At 46.7% G+C, this 19,789-nt stretch overlaps 1 protein-coding gene across 1 annotated transcript; it reads right to left on the reverse strand.

The window, feature by feature from the left end:
- Positions 1–378: 378 nt before the first annotated feature.
- On the reverse strand, positions 379–18,747 carry LOC125947105 (uncharacterized). Its single transcript, XM_049671457.1, has 3 exons — positions 18,574–18,747; positions 15,918–16,079; positions 379–549 (listed from the first exon to the last, which is right to left on the reverse strand). The coding sequence occupies exons 1-3, from the start codon at positions 18,679–18,681 to the stop codon at positions 379–381; spliced, it is 441 nt and encodes a 146-aa protein (XP_049527414.1). The 5' UTR covers positions 18,682–18,747.
- Positions 18,748–19,789: the final 1,042 nt, after the last annotated feature.

Consider the following 19,789-nt stretch of genomic DNA (forward strand, 5'->3'; position numbering starts at 1 on the left):
ACAGGAAACGTTTTACATCACTGGCCGGACCAGGGCAAGAAATCAAAGCATGAGGAGCAGTACAATTTCGTTTCTGGCGGAGCATATGTTACGAGACCGCAGCTGCGTCGTGAAGTCAACTCGCATTATCACTTGCTCCACTGCGACACACATTCGACAGTTCATTTCTTCCTAGTCTTCTTTCTGGCCCGTTTTCCACCGGGATCCTGCTGCTGCATTTTTGGTAGAGCACATGGCCAATAGATAGTTCACTGAATTAGCTATAGCAAGAAGACGAAGGAGCCGATTCCCCGTTGCGGGTCCGTAATTTGCGACTACAATACCAAGCACGAGCGTAAGTGTGATTTCTCGCCGAAATAAAGTCCAGCATGGTGGTATCTACACCGAGTGGTCAATCAACGCCGAATGGTCACCCTCCTCGGCCTGGTGCTGCGGAGGCTCCATGGGTGACGGCATGTTGAACTCTCTGATGTTGGACGCAACGGAGTGGTACGTCGGCACGTCGTCAGAGACGGGCAATGGAGCACCCTCGACGACGCCATCCACGCACTGAGGCCAGATACAAGAAATGAAAGCGCCCATCGCTCTTTGCTCGGCAGTGTCGAACGTGCAGAGGTCTCGCGCAGCAGGTTCGCGAAATTGGTGCTGATTGTAGATCGCTCTCACCGATGAGTGAAGCTCGATGTTCGAGAGTAATTGGTACAACTTTCACTTGTTCGCACTGGTGACCCCGGGCGACGTTTCTGAGCACTCCTTTCGTATGGACAGGGCGAGATGGTGAAGTGACTTAACAGAAGACAGCCACCAGTTGAAACGTCGGCGTCCGAGAAACGATCGTCTTATAATGACACGTGCAGAGCCGCGTGCACGCACTTCGTCGTCGTCGTCGCCAGGTTTTGAGCGCCGAGAATGACGGCCACACCGAAATGCCAAAATAAGAGAAAGTGAAGCGTTGAGTGTATCCTTCGCTACACAGTTTTACAGTGTTTAAATATAGGGTAAATCTCTTTTGCCGTTTTGTAAGGTCGTAATTTTTTAATTAAGCCAGAGCAGTTGCTAAAAGTCAAATATAGCTCGACTGAATTTAAAAATAAACACTGAAGTTCTTTCCATTTTCATTACCAGCGTCGCATCACGTGCACGGCTCTCTTCGCACGAGGCGCTCGCGATCACAGTGTGCTCGGCGGAGTGGAAAGGAATTCTTTTTATTTTTATTCATTTATTTAGAAATACGGCCGTCTCTATTTCGAGACATAGCAGAAGTGAGTACAGATTTTAATACAACGAAAAGAACAAACGCTAAGATTATACAGACGGCTGGTTTTCGTCCCGCTTTCTTGGTGGGAGGGTGCCTTGGGGCTTCTCTGTCCTAGTCATGTAGCTATTTGTCGGAGCAGCTTGCTTTTTCTCGATTGCGCGACAGCCCACGTATACCGGGTGTTTCACATGACTTGAAACAAACCAGAGTGGTACACCTTAGGTGAATCAGACCGATGGAATTGTTCGTAGGCGTCTTGAGTAATACTGAGAATAATTTTTGAAGTGGCGATCAGTCAGTTAAATAGATAGGTTTATTTGCTCAAAATATTATATTGCTCAAATATTATAAATATATTTCGGGCATAAGGTATATCTACAAAGTGTCAGAGCGTTCTCAGGCACATCACCACCTAAATTTTTTTATCCTGACGTTATCTTTCATGTGGTTTTCGGGTTGTGAAGAAATCCCGCGAAAATGAAAAAAAAAATTACGTCGCGGAGCTATCAATTGCGCGGCTTGGTTACAGTGTTGTCAACCGTATTTCCAAGGAACGAGCTCGCATTCCCGTCGAAAGGTGACTAGCGTGCTTGAATACGTCTTCAGCGCCACCTATGCTTTATCATTCAGGTCCCTGGCGGATTTTCATCTTCGCAGCGAAGGTGCCGATGTATGCTGGACGCGTGGCCCATGCAGAAAAGTAACAGGCTGGGAGGGAACATAACGTCACGCAGTCGGCCTTCGCAAGACAACTCACCATGAAGCCATCCCCTTCGCATTTTCTCTCTCTAAAAGTTGGCCCAACCCTACGCTCTCGGACTCGGGCCAATGTGCTTGGCTCCGGGTAGATTTAATCAACGCGTACTTCTCCTGCTGCATTGCCCACCACTTTGTGAAGATTTTCACTCGATATGCATGCGAAACCTTGTGTAGTTCATCTGCGATGGGAAAACGACAACGACAAACTTACTAACTTGCCGGTGTTACCGTTGGGCCCAGGATCCTTTTAATAATGACACGGCACTCGGGAGCTTTTTACACGAAACACAGACTTTAACAGACACGCTAGCACGATACAGACGATTTACATACAGACCATTTACATGTACGTGGACTAGAGTTCGCGAATCGTTTGTCCTATATAAACATGTGTCTAGCCCTCATGCGTCAACACTCGCCCGTGTGCATCGTCGTTGCGGTGCCCGTGACGGTGGTTGTGACGGTAGAGCGTCGTTGTGGCTATGTCGCTGCTGTCGCGCCGCACCTTGTCGCGACGTGGCAGCAGGAAGAAAACAGCAGGCCGGTAGAACACCGGGCCACTGCTGTAGCTGGCCAGTAACGCCTGGCCTGTAACGCCTCGGACGCTATAACGGTGGGCTCGCTCAGCAGACAGGCAGCTCAGGCGTCCCGGTGGCCAGCAGGAAGCACTGCACCAGGCCGCTATGACAGCAGGCCGCTGGTGCACATGAGAGCAGAGCCACGAGCAGGATCTACGACCAGGTCCGCAGGGTAGCTGGACACCCGGTCGCCGGTACCCGAGCCTTGAACCGCCGTTCTGCGAGCTGACGTTCGAGGCTGCCGCTCGCTTTCACGCTCTGCGTGCTCTCGTGTCTCACGGTGCTTCCTATACTCTCTCAGCAGTCATGTGATGGCGTCGGCAAACGCGGTGCACGTTCCGGCATGTGTAAATGGCTGCGTAAGACGCTGTGGCCGCTCCCCCTTACTAGAGAGTACTACATGTTTCTAACGCGTTTGTGCTAGCGTCCCCTTAAGCGGGAGATCCGATGATTCCCTCCGGAGCTTCGCCCACTCATCATCATTCACCCCGTGGATATGCTGTGAATTTTTTTCAAGGAACTAACCGCGGCGCGCCGTTGTTTGTGGTAGAAAAGCTGGAAAAGGGGCTTGTGCTTGAGCTTCCGCGTAAGAGAATTATGTTCTCTCGTATTTTCAAATTACAATCCCATGCTATCACGTCCGTAGGTTATGATTGCGTTGTACTTTACGATTTGTCTAACGCATTTTGCTTGGAAAATTTTGATTAGTTCACCGGCGCCTATGCGCCAATCGGGGGGCCTGCGTGGTGAGGGTGGTTCGGGATGGCTTTCTTGGCCAAGGAAGCCGACGCCGAGACCGATACCGACACCGACGCTGTATTTTCAGCGACACAGGGCCTTTACCGCTATCGCGTTAAAATTAAAGTGCAGGAAAAGTCAGTCCAATGCGTGGTTACGTCGCAGTAAGTTGTAGTGCCTTCCACCGCCGCGCTAACAGCGCTAAGAGCGCGCACTTCCGACGCCATCACATGACCTGAGAGAGTACCCCCCCCCCCCCCGTATTCATAAACGCTCCTCTACTTGAACTTGACTTGCCACCGCTTTGGGCAGCGCGTTCGAAACGCGCTGAAGGTAAGGCGGTGAGGCCACAGCGTCTTACACCAGCTTCTTACACGGGCCGTAACGCGCTAGCACAAACGAGTTAGAAACGCGCTAGAAACGCGGCCTTTCGTTAATGTTGGGTATTTATTGCCATCGTGGTGCGTGTGTCCATGTCCACTTCGTGGCGTAGTGGGCTAATGCCGCGCGCTCGGAAGCGAGGGGTCCCTGGTTCAATTCCGCGCTACTGACACAACTTCGGAATTTTTTTTCTCATTTTTCTCAAGACTGGTTACACACTACTACTACGACGACGGGGACGAACGGGTGCCGCTATAAGGAGCTTCGCCCCTAAAAAGTCGCCGTTTCGCCCGAAAGGTGAAGCACCGATTGCGATAGCAAATTAGTAGACAGCTATACGAAGTAAGGATAGTAGTTTTATCGGCCGTATAAAGTTTTAAATATTCGCTTACTAACTAAATCAACGAGCCCGGTGTCACGCGCGCACAGGTAAACATGAACGCATCTCGCTCGGTGACCGCCGGAGCTCGTCAAAACGCTGGAGTGAGAAAGCGCGCCAGTGGCAGCGAGCAAATTGACCTTCGCGCTGGCTCTCGCCTTCAACGCGAACTAAACGTCGTAAGCGCAGCGCATACGAAGCTACCAGCACTCAGCAAATGCACTTTGGCCCATCGCAGATCGCTTTAAAGATGAGGTACCCGCGTCCGCTCAGTTCGGCAGCGTCGCAGATCGCTTTCAGCGATAGCTCCGTGAGCAGCAGCCACGGAAGCAGAACGCACCCCCCCCCCTCCCGTCTCCGTCGCCTCCTCCGCGTTTGTCGCGCGTGAACGAAGACCGTGCGCTTCCGGCCGCCTGCCTCTCTCGCGTGCGCGAGATTAAGCTGCGGTTCCCGGCTCACCCTCGCACGCTTTCACTCGCACACACAACGCACGGCGCGCGGCGACAATTTTATCGCCGTTGGACTTTAAACAGAACATCACGGCGACGACGACGGCGACGGCAAAAATGCGCTTGGAGTGCCCATATAATTGTTACCTCAATAAAAACACCATCCAGATGGCGCTCGCCTCCTCGGCACCCGCATGTGGAGGCGAAGTTGGAGAAAAAACATGTGGTTGATCCCTCTTATATAGGAATCGGTATAGAACACGAAAGTGAAACGTGTCTTCACAGAAGTAGTGTAATGTTTATTGCACATTGATATATAATGTCTATTGGTGTTTTGTGGCTAAAGCGCCCTTAGGCGTTGATGCACCCACTGCTGACGCCTGGTGGCACGTCTCCTCCATCACGACTACCAACGTCGATGACCATGAGCAACCGTCGTGCATATGGAAGCTGCACTACGCTGCACACGCTAGCACAACGCGAAAGACGAAGCACGTAACTGACACACTAATACAACGCGCAAGACAAAGCACGTAACTGAATCGTCACCGAGTCAAATCAGCGCGTACAGCGCGTCGTAATTGCAGCCTCCGCGATCAACTTCAGAAACATTTTCAGAGCTAATTGCGGAGGCCACGCTCCGCTGTGCTGAGTACGGTGAACGCCACCTAGGTGGCGTTGGTAGTGCTTCTTGATGCCAGCGTCCCTTCGAATGCTGGCATCGAGGCGTCGTAGTGCTGAGACCACCGAAGCGTTCACTGTCGGTGCGCGTTAGTGTCATAATGCAGTACTTCGCTTTTCTGCTCGTAGGCGGCGGCACCGCCCCGAGCAAGAGCGCGGGTACACGGAGGAGTGTTAGATATATAAGGCGCGTCTGTGTAGCTCTCTGCAAATGCGTTTGTGGCGCAATGGGTTAAACGCTCGGCGATCTATCGTCGCGGACCGAGAGGTCGTGGGTTCGATTTCCAAATTTTGCATGTTTGTGGAACTTTTTCTTCTGGTTTCTTTCTTTGTATTATGTTCTATGACGTATTTCCGTGACGGAAATACGTCAGTGAAGTCTTGGTGGACCCCGGCATAAAACACTTTCGTGTTAAAAAGAAAGCTCCAGTTGCCGGGAAGCCTGATAAGCAGCGAGGTATATTTGAATGCTACCGCGTTCCTCTCTTAAAGGCAAAACTTAAGCGTCCTCCAATTTTTTTTCTGGATGCTCCCTCCTACAGTTCTTTCCTTCCTCCATGAGATGACCGACCGCCTTTCTTTACTTGCGATCGGCATGCGGCCATCGTTCTCTCGAAACACCATTGAGAGCGCTGCAATCCAGACGTGCAAGAGTGCAGTGACATCATTTTTTTTCTCCATATGTAGCGTGATTGTCTCAGGCCCGGAAAACAAAAAAGAACAACGTAAATAATGAAGTCCCGGAAACAACTTTATTATGGTTTTCCTGAGCCCGTTCTTTCACTTTGCAAATATAACAAATTTTGCCCTAAAACAAATATTTCGGAATTTGCATAACTAAACGTAACAAATTAACTAATTATTCGCGCTTAATAAAGAATTTCAGCAACTAAAGAACAAGAAATGTGCCACTGATGTCATTCATCTAAAGTATACAACTCCATTTTTAAAGCCTGGCTCAAGTTACGTGAATCACCCGTGAAGCACCCTCATTCCATGAAACGTCGAAAAATTATAAGGTGGAAACAAAACATTTATCTTGGTTCCATGATGAATTTGAGTAAAGGCATGTGAGAACACTATAATATATAGCTATTAAGACTTCTAGAAAAACACTTTTGTTAAGTGACAAGTAATGCTGACTAGTATATGATATTCGCTTGCAAAGTTTCGATATGGAACAGGGCTACATTGATGAATGACTAAAGAGCGAGAAAGGTGCACACAAAATATTCGCTGCTGCTAGAGTTCAGTGCCAACTACTTGCATTTACTTAATCATTCACATAGGAATATCGATTCCCGAATACGAATACGGAGCAGCCAGTTCTAAGTTGATCACCAAAGTCACGTTTTAAATAAGTCGAAGGGCGCTAAACATAACAGCTCCAAAAGGAGCAGTTAATATGGGGCTACAGCAATGTTTTCTTCTTAACTGATTGGCCGTGGCGGCAGCCTGGCGACTTTTTGGCTACATTTTAAGCCCCTGCAATGAACGGGCTACATTTCTGGCTTGCTTTCGCGATTTCCTGGCTACTTTTCACTTTTTGGATCTGGCAACCCTGGTAGTACGTAATCTCTCATGTGACGCCGTACGTGGGACATCTGCGTGTCACGCTGATCTATGAAAGAATGTTTCTCCTCTTCCAATTCGCTGCACTACCATGTGACCAAGCGGTTTGCTAGGTCATGATTATCGGGGAGTAAACTCGGCTTGTTACAAACGTGGAAGAGCTTCTTCACTACGTAGAACGTGTTTATGACGTCAGTTTATAAGTGTACACAGTAACGAAAAAGTCCTCAGCACAAACTTTCCTAAACCGACATTCAGAAAATTTTGAGCCCATTGTTAGCATATAGAGTTTATAACTCTAGGCCGACCGTGCGGCGAGCGCCACCACGCGGCAGGAGACGGACAGGTGACACGCTCCGCCTCACAGTTTTCAAACTGAAGCTAATCAAGTAACGTTGGTTGATAGGCGCTGGAACATGTTTTACCGCTCATTTTGCTTTCACGTGTGTTTCTAATGCGACTAAACCAAGCCAGCGAGGCATCGACAAGTGGCCACCAATCTACCGTGTCATCTGTCAAAAAAAGAAGCCCAACGCATACCCAGGAATTTGGGACACTTCCCCTTCGGCATTCTCTGGAACTTCCCGGCAATGCACAAGCGTAATTCAATGGCCACAATTATACAGCACCCGCCGCGGTGGCTCAGTTCAGCTAAGGCATTGATGCTGATGAGCACGAGATCGCGGGATCGAATCCCGGCCGCGGCGGCCGCATTTAGATGGAGTCGAAATGCAACAACGCCCGTGTGCTTGCGTTGTAGTGCACGTTAAAGAGCCCCAGGTGGTCGAAATTCATCCGGGGCCCTCCACTACTGCGTGCCTCATAATCAATCAGAACTGGTTTTGAGACGTGAAATCCCAGAAAGAAGAACAATTTGACAGCGAAGCTGTGTTCCTCTACCCCGCAATGCATTCGCCGTGTCCGTGGGCAAAAACTCAGCCAATCAGCGGGAGGCACGCGCCACGTGCGGCGCTGGGTTCCTTTAATTTCTTGCAGCACAACCAGATGGCGCTCGCCTCCGCGCAACCACGGCAGCGGCGGCGCCGGCACTGCTAGGCAAAAGCACAAAAAATAACTATAAAGCTCGCGTTCCAGCGGCGGCGCCGGCCGTGCGGGGGTAGCAAAAAAAAAAAGAACCAGAAAGCTCGTATTCGTGCATAGCGTTCACCGCAAGCGTTTCCCGGTAGAGATTACTGTTGGATAAGCTGCAGTTGCCGAGAAGCGGCTAGTGCAGCATACGAAGCAGGGAGCAACGTGACTACACTTTCGTATGTAAAATAAGATGCCTAGCAACTGATTTGTGTTGTGACAGTGTTATGGGAAGGTCACGTAAGTGAGAACTCCTGAAGAGCAGCGTGCATAAGAGGTGCGGCAAAAGTGTGATTAAGCGCATTTCTCTTATCGCTGACCCACTCTTTGTAGGTGCACAAAGTAGCAGCGCAAGCCGTGCCGCTGGCCGCTGAAATGTCTCAGGCTAATAATCAGGTAAAGTGCATGTGAATGTCGCCATGTGAATAATTTCAAGCTACGTCGCAATGGGTAATCGTTGTAGTTGTTTACAGCTTCGCTGAGCAACCACCTTACAGCGCGGATAGGAGACCAATTTTTCGTTTTATGTTTTTTTAGCGAATGTCATTTCAAAAATTTGGCCGGATAACAAAACGTTTTAACTAACAGTGACGAGAGGATAGTGCCTTCTTACAAAATATGCATTTACGGCACTTAGTCGTTAAATTCGTGCTGTGTTAGAGCAGTGTTTTGGCTGCAGAGATGAGCGGTGAAACCAGACGACAGGAGCAAATCGTTTGTCAACCTCCCGACGTGGGACACATTGACTTCAACTTCAAGAAGGGGCACCACATTTAAACCGTAAAGTTATTTATCGCGCGCGCGCGCGTCAGTGTGTGTGTGTGTGTGTGTGTGTGTGTGTGTGTGTGTGTGTGTGTGTGTGTGCGTGTGCGTGTGCGTGTGTGTGTGTGTGTGTGTGTGTGTGTGTGTGTGTGCGTGCGTGCGTCTGCGTGTGCGTGCGTGTGTTAAACCCATTGTAAATCCACCAGACAGCCATGAACGACACTGCATTTATATAATCATCGCTTTGCGAAAGTCAACACGTTTTACCCCCGTATTAAGAGCTGCATCCAAACTTGAAGCCGATGCTTGACTTCATCGATGTGACGCTTGTCGTGAACGCGCCGTAGAAAACAATGATCGCTTTATGCACGTTCACCCTACGCGTCATTCAGATCAAGTAAACCATGGGCTTCAAGCTAAGACGCATTCCTGAATACGAGGGTTAATGCTGAATAAGGGTACCGCTTTCTCTGCGAAGTCCACCAGGGTGGCTGAGCGACGCGTTCGTTACTAAAAACTGCATGTGTCTTGTAATGCGCAAGCTGTCGCTTACAACGTTTATCCACCAAAGGATAGTTCGGCTGGGAAATTTTTTTAGAGTGTGCGTCACACACAGAAAACTATACGCGATTTCGTAAAATATCCCCCGCCCAACTCCACCATGTTGGTTAAGCTCAACTAAAGTATCCAACATATATGCTCGCGTTTAATTTCTGGCTCATAACGTCATCTTTCTGGAGAGAGACAGAGAAACAAGCTTTAATGATTTGCATTCTAGGACGTTACATACAACAACAAGAACCCCAAACGCTGATTCGATTGGACGAGCCACTTCACACAGTTTAATAACTGACGCTATCGGTATGCGTGACGTTACATAGTCTATTAGCGGTCGCTGGTAAACAAAGGAACAGTCGGAGGCGAAGTACATTCGGTTCAATGGCACGGCTAAGGCAGCGATGCTTCGTCGGTCCCAGCTTCAGTCGTAGTAATTCTTGTACGTCGAGTAGGCGCAGTGAAAGGCGTGGATGCCTCCGATCACTAGACCAACAACCTGCGTGAAAGTAATGACGAGCAAAAAGAAATATGGCAGAAACAATCGGATGTGATTGTCAAAGTCAGCGATCGCTTTCTTTTTTAAACTCCTGTTTAACTCCATGCCATCCGTGAATCAAGAAACCTTAATTACGGGCGCTCCTCCGCTTTTTCATTCATTAAACGTCCTTGTCTTAGGGACACATCATCAGAAATACAAAGTGACCATTTCGCTGCCAGCCGCAATAGCAAATGATACCACAACAACGTGTATCTTGTTGTAATCGCAGCACCCCTGTTAGAGAGCTCCGGAGCAACCCCTATTTTTGCTAATATCCTGGCTCCAACTTCGTTGCAATGTCGATCTATCAAGCAGCCGCGCCGGACGTGGTGTCGTCTGTTGACGACGGGACGCTCGCAGATGGCGCGCGAACTCGTCGCCTCTTCCTCTACTCGTGCGTGACGTCAACCGCGCGTGCGCGCCAACCAGTGACGTGCCGACCTCTCCATCTCCGCACCTGCGCTTTCTCCGTTCCTTACTCTCCTCTCGGTTCTTATCGTGCGAGATCGGCCGACGTCCATTCAAAGTGGGCAAGATAGCTAAAGAAAACTATCGCTTTAATGATATACATAGTCATGCTATAAGCAATTCTAACCGCAGCGTGGCAGCAATGTATTTGGGGACCCAGAAAACGTCCGGTCACGCTGTTTGAGCTAAGAAAAATAAGGTATTTTGTCCCGGCATCTCAGCTATATAGGCACATATTATTAACGCCATCAAATACAAGCAACACGCCTCAGGCACTGAGCTCAAGTACGTCGCTTTCTTTTGCGTTTAGGAGTAACACTTATTTATTTGATTTATTTAAATGCTCAGGAATATTACCGCCAGCTGGGAGTGTAACGACCTTTACAGGGTGTATTGCAGCGAAGCTGTTAACGTCTAGTTCGGGATTTTTCGCGGCGGCGTCCTCACGAAAAGAAAAAGAACCATCAGCGCTTGAAGCGAAAAGTGTATACTGTGGGCGTGGATCCTTTGGTATCAAGCACGCAACATACAGCACAGCGTTCATTTCCATAAAGAAGAAGCACAAATCAAGCATCCGAACCACATCAATAATGAAAGGGGCCCCGGCTAACAATGTAAAGCGCTCCCGCATACGTTTCCAAGTAAAGATTACTGTTGCGTAAGCTGCCGCGGCGACGGCAGCTTGCGACGTGGGGAGTGACGTCACCAGCCTATCATATATAAAAGAACCGGGCTAGCAACCGATTTCATTGCTGTTGCAGCACAGCTATGGGTAGGCAACGCATAGTTAGGACTCCCGAGGAGCCGCGAGAATACAAGGAGCGGTAAAGGGAAAAGAAAAGGCAACACGACTAGCGGCGGCGTGCTGCCAAAATTACCATTACTCTAAAGAAATAAAGCATTGCATACCCCCCTCAGCAGTTGCAGAGGTGGTTATAAGCAGCTTAGCTGGGCATCTACTTTCGTAGGGCCGCGATGGCGAGTCAATATATTTAAGGAAACATTCACCCGATTATGACATGCGCTTCAGAATCTATAGCACGAAACCACAAATGTGATTGTCGGTGTCCACATCCCACCATCCAATATCGAATCCCCCCTTCCAGTTTTGAAGGTACTGCTTTGCCACACTGTGGGTGCCTGACGCTCCTGCAAGTATGGAAGTTCGTCATCGGACACTGCCTGCAGCTGATTTCCAAAGCGCACCTTCAGTTACATCTAAAACTTTCTTAATTTTCTTTTAAGCAAGGGTGAACTAATCACCATTTCTCTCCGCTGCGATAAAAAGCCAATTTTCGCATCAGCCAATTTTTCGGGCTAAAGGTAAGGTGGCGGCCGGGACTGGCCGCATTTCGATGGGGGCGAAACGAAAAACGCCCGTGTGACAAGCATTGGGCGCACGGTAAAGAGCCCCAGGTAGTCAAAATTATTCCTGGGTCCCCACTACGGCATTCCTAATAAACATATGGTGGTTTGTGGCACATGAAACTCCAGGATTTATTAAAATTTTATTTAAAAGTAACGTGCCAGTATTTATGTTTAGTGCAATGTACTTTAATTTAATTTCTCAATTCATTTATTTCTGTGAATGTGACATAACATTTGTTCTCGTTGTCGTTAGTCATACCTATCGCCATGTACATGGTCGCTGGTCGCCATGCTGGCCACTGTCGCGGCGAAAATGATGAAAACATTCTTGCAATATTTTTACTACATTTCCACGTGCGTACCTCAGCTGTTTTGGCGACAAGCATTGTGCGCCCTTGTCCTTAAAAGCGACATTTGCGAATTAGAGCGATCCTCACGTGAGAGGTGTGCCTTCTGTAAGCAGTGTACTAGCCGCGGTTTCTTTAATTTACCTTCATTATTACTGCACTTGCAAACTTGCACGTAGTGGTGCTTTCCGTCGTCACGTAAAGTGTTTTGACGGTCGCCAGCCTGTGCTCTTACCTGATTGCATGTATATTTTAATTTCACTGATGGCATACCGGAGGTACATGTACTGTGTACTGATACACGTACCTGTCAATTGCGAACCGCATTCACCACGTCAATTGCCTTTATTCTCGGCGATGCCCGGCTACCGTATCCCTACTTTTGTTTAGTATCGCTGCAACTTGTATTACAAGGGTAGCAACTGAATGTAGGTGTCTGTGACGCATGCTTCTAATTGCATGCTTGTGAATGCATTGATCAGCTTCACTGGCAGTGACCAACACCATTACTGGTTCCAGCTTGCTTTTTTTAGCGTGTATTTCATTTTGAGTTTTCTACACTATCATGAATATTTGACTCTTTCACAAGGCTTGAAGTCCGATCCTGCGTACCCCATGCTGCTATCTGTGACCCAGAAGCCATCACCAGAAAGTAAACACAACGTATATGTATACATGTAAAATTTACTAAGGGTCCCGTATACTACGACTAAGACGACTTGGAGGAGAAAGCCCAAGCACGGCTAACTCAATGACGCGATGACCACTTTTTTGCTGAGTCGATCATCTTCGCTCCGAACCCATATTTTGCATAGTCAATTTTGCAAGTCATCCTTATTTCACCAAACTCGAACCTTGACTCAGCCCTTTTTTGCTGAATCATCATGACTCTGAAACCACAATTTACAGTCATTTCTGCAAGTCATCTTGTTTTTTTACAAGTCACCCTTCCCATGATTCACCGAACTCGACCGTGACTCAGAACTTTTTTTTGCTGAGTCACTCTCACTTGGACTCTCAAATCTCACATATTTTTTTTGCAATTCACTGCCACACTCCATAACGCCTTGATTTATTCTTAATTCACACTTTATTCACTCTTGATTCACTCTATCATCTAGGCTTTACTTCCATCACACTTGGTTTGCTCTATTACTCCAAAGTTGCAATTTTTATCACTCTTGATTCACCCTATCACCACTTAATTTACCTTCATTCACTTCTAATTCAGACTTCTTTAATAATCTTCGTTATCTTAGCTCACTCTGTCTCATCATTACCTTCTGTTTGACTCCTATCACCCACCTAACCCCTTTATTTCACCATCCATTAGCTCTTAATGTTCCTGATTTACACCTATGTATACCCATTTTTTATTATTATCATTTGCATCATAACCATACCTGAACCCATTACCATCATTAATTCTTGATTCTTTGCCCACATTGGTTTTTTACCGATTTTCTTACCGATGATATTTCATTTAATGACTGTCAGGATCATCTATCGTTATTTACATTCCTCATGTAATTACCTATCGACTGATATATAATTTTATGGGGTTTGTAATAATCTTATTGAGTTATCGATTTTTTGTAGATATGTTTTACCAATTTTTTGTTCGAATTTTGGCTCCACTTTTTAAAGGTCACCTCAAAACCAGGCATGTAAGGCTTTCACCTTAAAAATAACACCTGGTTTAAAGGTACTACATTGGACCGAACATTATTGCATGCACTGTAAGCATGTGCAGGCCCTCTAGTCTGGCGGTCCAACAAGTATAGGTGAACAAACCTGACAATGGAATTTTATGGTTCTGATCAGGCAAATCAACTGGGCTATCATCTTGGGACTTCTTTGTCTCGCTAATAGACTTAAAGGTCCCACTGCTTGATGCAACAGGTCAGAGCATTCAAAGCTTGCTGGTATTGCAGATGGGCTTAATGAGCCTGACCCCTTAATCCAATTGGTCAAACCACTTGGATGTTTTTTTGTGTTACCAATTGGTTGTGTTAGTAAGGCCCATTCAGTATAACTGAAAACTCGAAATTCGATGTTTCCAATGGGTGTAATAAAAGATAATTGGAATTGGAAATTTCCAACTGCTTTGAGCAACTTTTTCTCGACGGGTACCTTTGTATTTGCGGGAAGCCAAAATCGCAAGGCTACAAACAACGCGTGAAGTGGCACTTCATTACACTTACGGGAGGCCCACCGACTTCGTTCGCGTCTTTGACCACTCCGACGCTCGACAAGATGTACATAAGTGAGCCCGTCCCGTGGAACATCACGTACTGCGAATACGTCGAAAGCCGAGGAGGTAGATCTGATGGCATCGTCATCAAGCAATGTGAGCTTGCAGTTTACTTGCAAAAAAAATGACATAGACCGTTCTGTTGAAAACGTTAGGAAGCGTTCTCTGGATCACATAGGAAATTGCCGTTTAGAGAACACTAAAGAATAATTTAGCCTGTTTGCTTCAGCATTACAATTTACAGAATACCACAACGCCAGATGCGTCAAGTGAAGCAGTAGCGATTTTGCTGCTTTTCCTGCGTTTCCCTCAGTGACAGCGCCTTGTAATCATTTTGGGTTGTGAATCACCCCCAAAATCACACCCAATGATGAAGAAAAACGAAAAAGATAATTCATTATATAAGGCCACTGATTGTAGTTGCCGACGCCTTTATACCAGCAAATGAGTGGCACATAGCCCATCGCCGGTCTTTCCGATAAATTTTGTCCGCCTTAATTGAACTCGAGGTCACGAGATGGCGCCACTGGCGCTGCTGCTCACGTTCATGTCTCCTGTGTTCGGGTATTCCGTTGAATGTGATATCCCTACGAGCAAGCAATAACATCCGTAAACAAATTACTATTTACAAAATGCAGCAGTACCTGAAATGCAGGCGTGAACAGCAGCACTGGTTGCACCACCTCGTGAACTTAAGTTGAACTAAAGCGTTACGAAACTATTATCGTAAGGCCGGGTTACGTCCTGCTTATCTCCTGATTGAAGGTGTCGTAATTATAATTACTAGTGGCCTTTTGTCTTTTTTTTCACTTTAAAGAATTTTTTTAGAACTGCGGGAAGAGTGTGACTAGACTTTACGTTCTTAAAAAAAGTTCTTAGTAGTTTCTACTTTGATGTCACAATATGTACTGCCTTGGTATAGGTAGAGGTGGCAACGGTAGAGTTATAGTAACGTTATTGATTAAACAAGCAAATCGCTGTTCCTAATGAGTCTCAGCTGGAAAGTTCAAACGCAGTTATTAGAACCGGATAGAAAGTTTCCAGCTTATGACACACATACAGGACCAAATCTGGAATATGCCAGAGCTAGTCCCATATACAGGGTGTTTCAGCGAACACTTAAAAAATAATCTTAAAGGCTGGTTGTGGCAGACCGCACAATTTTAGTTATGAGCTGGTCTACTCGAAGAGGCGGACATTACTTGCACACAACGTTGAAATGGATAATCGAATAATTACCAAAAATGCACTAATTAAGCATCTAACAAATTACCCTATAGCCCATATTGCAATTTACTAGTAGTGCACCAAGTTGGGCTAGTTGGTTGAAGTTCACATTGGAAAAGCTTTAACTGCGCTAGAAACAGGAACAAAGGTGGAGGGTTGCCTTTTTCATCCTCCTTTGTCCCCATTTCCTAGCGCAGTTGTAATCTTTCCAATATGCACTTTACAAATTCTAGCCGCCGAGTTCGTAAGGCGGATCCGCTTGGAACGAATTCTCAGGATGACACCAGTTTCGAGGTATTAATTGCAGAACTTTGCGGAGAAATGCACTGGCGTTCCAGTTCTCGCGCGTGTTTTCGCGCGTCGAGTAATCCAGTTCAAGGACTAGGATTTTTCTACCGACCAGAAGCCAGTTTTTGAAAATTTTGTTTCTTTTCGCAAGAACACCCGGCATATCTTCGAGCTGGACAGCTGGCCACTGTCTACGGAGTCTTCGACGTGCACCGAGACTCACGTAGAATATGGTGGGAAGGTAGTGGGCAGAGGTGGCGCTCAGGAAGCTCGATATTATCATGAAGATGCCATTGAAGAAGAAGGTGTACGCAGTACCCCTCAGGCACCCCTGTGATCTTGTCTGCGGTGTGCCCACCATAAAGTACACCGCCATGCCGCCCACCTGCGATTCACATGACACGCCCGATTAGTTCAGGTTGTATACATTTTTTTCAGTTATTTCGTTTAAATGTATGCAGTGAAAACAAAGTACAAAACAAGGTCCCAAATTATCAACTTCGAGGGGCACCTCTTGCTAGAATATGCACATAATGAAGAATCGACGGTTGGCAACAGAGCTTTCATGTAGCGGAATGAACAGCAGTTAACATTTTAAAAGTAAATGAACAAAACAACGAATAGGTTAAGGCTCCATTAAAATTGAAAGACCAGTTTCCTTCGTGGATTAGTCATTTAGGGACATCAGTAACAACACTAGTTTGCTGACCACCAGTACACTAGTCCGTACATTATCTGTAACCCATTCACTCTATTTATAGAATAATAAACTGAAACTGGAACTGAATAGTCACATGAAAACAAGAGTGCATGCACAATGCAATGCAGCAATAAGAAATGTCATAGGCAAATAAAGTTGTGAAGAGCAATTAAACAAAGGTACGCAATACTATTAAACAACAAGGGTAGTGCAAATTGTTAGTAAAAAAAATCCGGCAGGACCAATCTCACAATGACTGCGGACGTTGATACGATCAGCACTCAAGGAATGCTGCGAAAGACCGCATCGCCGAACATAGCTCGATTTACGACCCTACATAGTGGTCTTTCTGCGATTTCCGTCGCTTCGACTTCTCCGAGATCGGCCCCATTTCGCTATGATGACACTCACTCACCAGGGTGAGGAAACGACGAAGACCGAATTGCGTCGGTTGAACCACGAAGGTGGTGTATACGACGACTATGGGATGACGCATATCTCGGATGATGACGACGGTATATAATAACGACAACGCGACGACGACTGCGCAATGGATTAACGACGAGTGTATGACGACAATAGTGTGACAGATCACTGTAGGACGAAGATATGGCACGATGATTACGGCGTCTCGACGATGACGTCACAACGAATGCACGACGACGACTAGACGACGACGCGATGACGACAATGGCATAGAACCACGACGGCATCACGACCACTGTACGTAACTAACGGTCCAAATTAGTAGACAACTTGGCTCAGAAGGGTCGGCGTAAGAGGCTAGACAGACAGACTCAATGTGTCAGAAGTAGGCATTGAATGCTAATCGCTATAAAAACAGTGCTTTATGAAGGCCGCATTGCCGTCGTAGCTTTTACCCCAGCAAATTAATTAAGCCCAGTCTCGATCGCGTCGCAATGAGAATTCACCACAACTTGTTTAAAAACAGCTTCACGAGATGGCACCGTCGTTGCTGCGCCCGTGCTGACGTCACAAGCGGCAAGACGAAGGGTGGTCAATAGAAATGCACCGTTCAAGAATGCAGATCACAAAAGTGAACGGCAGTCTTGCAGATTTCGCTTAGTTTCATGCCTAACTCTATAGGTTGAAGCTTTTGCATACTCTTCGAACTTACGGAAAAACTGCGCTAATCACAGTTGCACCTTCGATACACGCGGCCTAAGCGCCCAGGAGAATGTACGATACAGATTTTGTTCACATCAGCGAACTTGAAAATTCGCGGAGTCAACCGTCCCCCCCCCCCCCCCCTTTACCTTTTTATTACACGTTTCTTTCAAAGCAGCACATCGAGAAGGCAAACATTGTTTAAACCTATAGGCAGCGGCCTCTAAAAAAGTTTGCAAGTGCAATCAGCAAATCGCGTTAAAGAAAATATGAGATTTTTTTTTCGACACAAAATTAATTCGACGGAACCAGTGTGAATCAATATAAGGTAATGCATAAAAGGAGTACTTGAAGTCCATGGCGTTTTCCATTTGTGTATTACCTTATATGCGGAAAAGAAATATTACCACAAACGCATTTCCCAAATCTCTCTTAAAGGATGGAAAGTAGACAGCACTTTGATCATCAAGCAAGAGGGGAATTTTAATGGCGGAAAGGCGGAGAACAACCTCCAATGTATCTATACAGCATGACGATAGTCTCTAGGCCAGAGAAGTGCCTGTTACCACTGTCTTCTGAGAGCCGATTTCATCATATGTTTGCGTATGTCAGGTCTTCGCTTGATTTAGTGCTATATTTGAATCGACTTCGTTCCTCTTATATGCACAGAGCTACTACTTAACTGACTCCAGAAGACAAGACGGGAGAAAAAGTGGCAACCGCACGTGAGCCGCTCCATCCTGCATCTTTCATTGTGGCCAGCACAATTGCCGGAATGGTAAAAAACAACCTTATGCTACGCTACCGATATTTAAGATATAACGTAGAATTAATCGTCTGCACGCGCTACGCACGTATACACTTTTACGCAACGGTCCTATTTTTTTTTTCTTGTGCGAGAAGTCGCGCTGTTTATACCTTGAAATACGCCGAACTCACCAGAGGGCTCGAACATTGACGTTCATAGAGCTCATGCAAACACAGCTTATATGACGTTGCTAAAGCCCGCAATCGTGGCAAATCACAAGTGTGCACAAAAACGGCATCTTACGATCTCCAAGAAGTTGAAGAGCCCGTTGACAGTCCCGATGTACTCGTCGAAGGAAACCTCGAATATGCGGCCTCGAACGGCTCCAACGATGTCCGCCACGACGTCCATCCTCGAAGGAGACTGCTAGCCCTGGTGTCGACGGTCGGGAGAGTGTACGGCCTCTCGATCGAAAGTCTGGGCGCATAAATGGCAAAATGTCCCTGAAGGCAGCTCAGAGACAGCTCAGACAGCTCTACAAGTCAGTTCTTATTAAAGACTTGCAAAATCTTAAATCGCATTTTAACAGCGGAGCTGTTGTTAGTCGAGCGTGCGCCGTCGATGACGGCGCCGTCACGCGGGAGAAGAGACGGAGAGGTCACGTGACCCGCTCGCCGGGAGGAGAGGAGCCGACCAATCGGAGCGTGCACCGGGGAGGAGGAGGAGAGGCGCCGAGGTAAAATAGCAGGTGTTTGAGCCGCGCGCTCTTCGCACGATGGAAGCCACTCGGCGTCCATCGCTGTTAAAACAAACATACTCGACATCGCAGAAACAGAACGACCACAGCTCCGCGGTTTCGACAGATTTCACTTGGTGGAACTGGCTGCATTTTTTGGTTTAAATACCACGGTTTCAAGCGGAAGGCAGTATCTACTCGTACGTAGCAGCCTGTTCGCGTTTCTTGTCCTGCACAATTGTTTTTATTAGTTAAACAATGGAAAGATAATGGTTTGCCATCGGTGTGGTAGGTTGGCATGTTTGACGCTGCATATTGAATTTCTATCTAAATTTGATGTATTCGAATTGCACTTCCCAAGTGGGTCATTCCGCTCGACCATCTCAAATTTCTCCTTTAAAGATCATGGCAGGCCGGTGCGTCATCGATTGTGTTTTCCCGAAGTTATTTCCTCGAAAAAAATTATCCATCCTCAGGACAAAAATCGAATTTTCTTTGAGTGAGTGAACCTGGCTGCGGCATAAAATTCAATGAAAAATTAAGTTTCAAATGCGGCAAACAAGAATATTTTATGTGTAATCTAGAAACTTAGTTCGGTAATACTTGTGTGGACTTTAGAGTAATTCTTTGGATGTGCAGGTTTTATTGCCTTTTCTATATAGCTAATTTAGATGTGCCACATTTACAAATTTATATTTAAACATATATTTTTCTGGTGACAGCTACATACACTTGTTATGTATGCACAAACGATGTATTACGCGGTATGTGTGTTTTTTGTAT

Source organism: Dermacentor silvarum, chromosome 7 (genome assembly GCF_013339745.2).
Source record: "Dermacentor silvarum isolate Dsil-2018 chromosome 7, BIME_Dsil_1.4, whole genome shotgun sequence".
In the NCBI taxonomy this organism is placed as follows: domain Eukaryota; kingdom Metazoa; phylum Arthropoda; class Arachnida; order Ixodida; family Ixodidae; genus Dermacentor; species Dermacentor silvarum.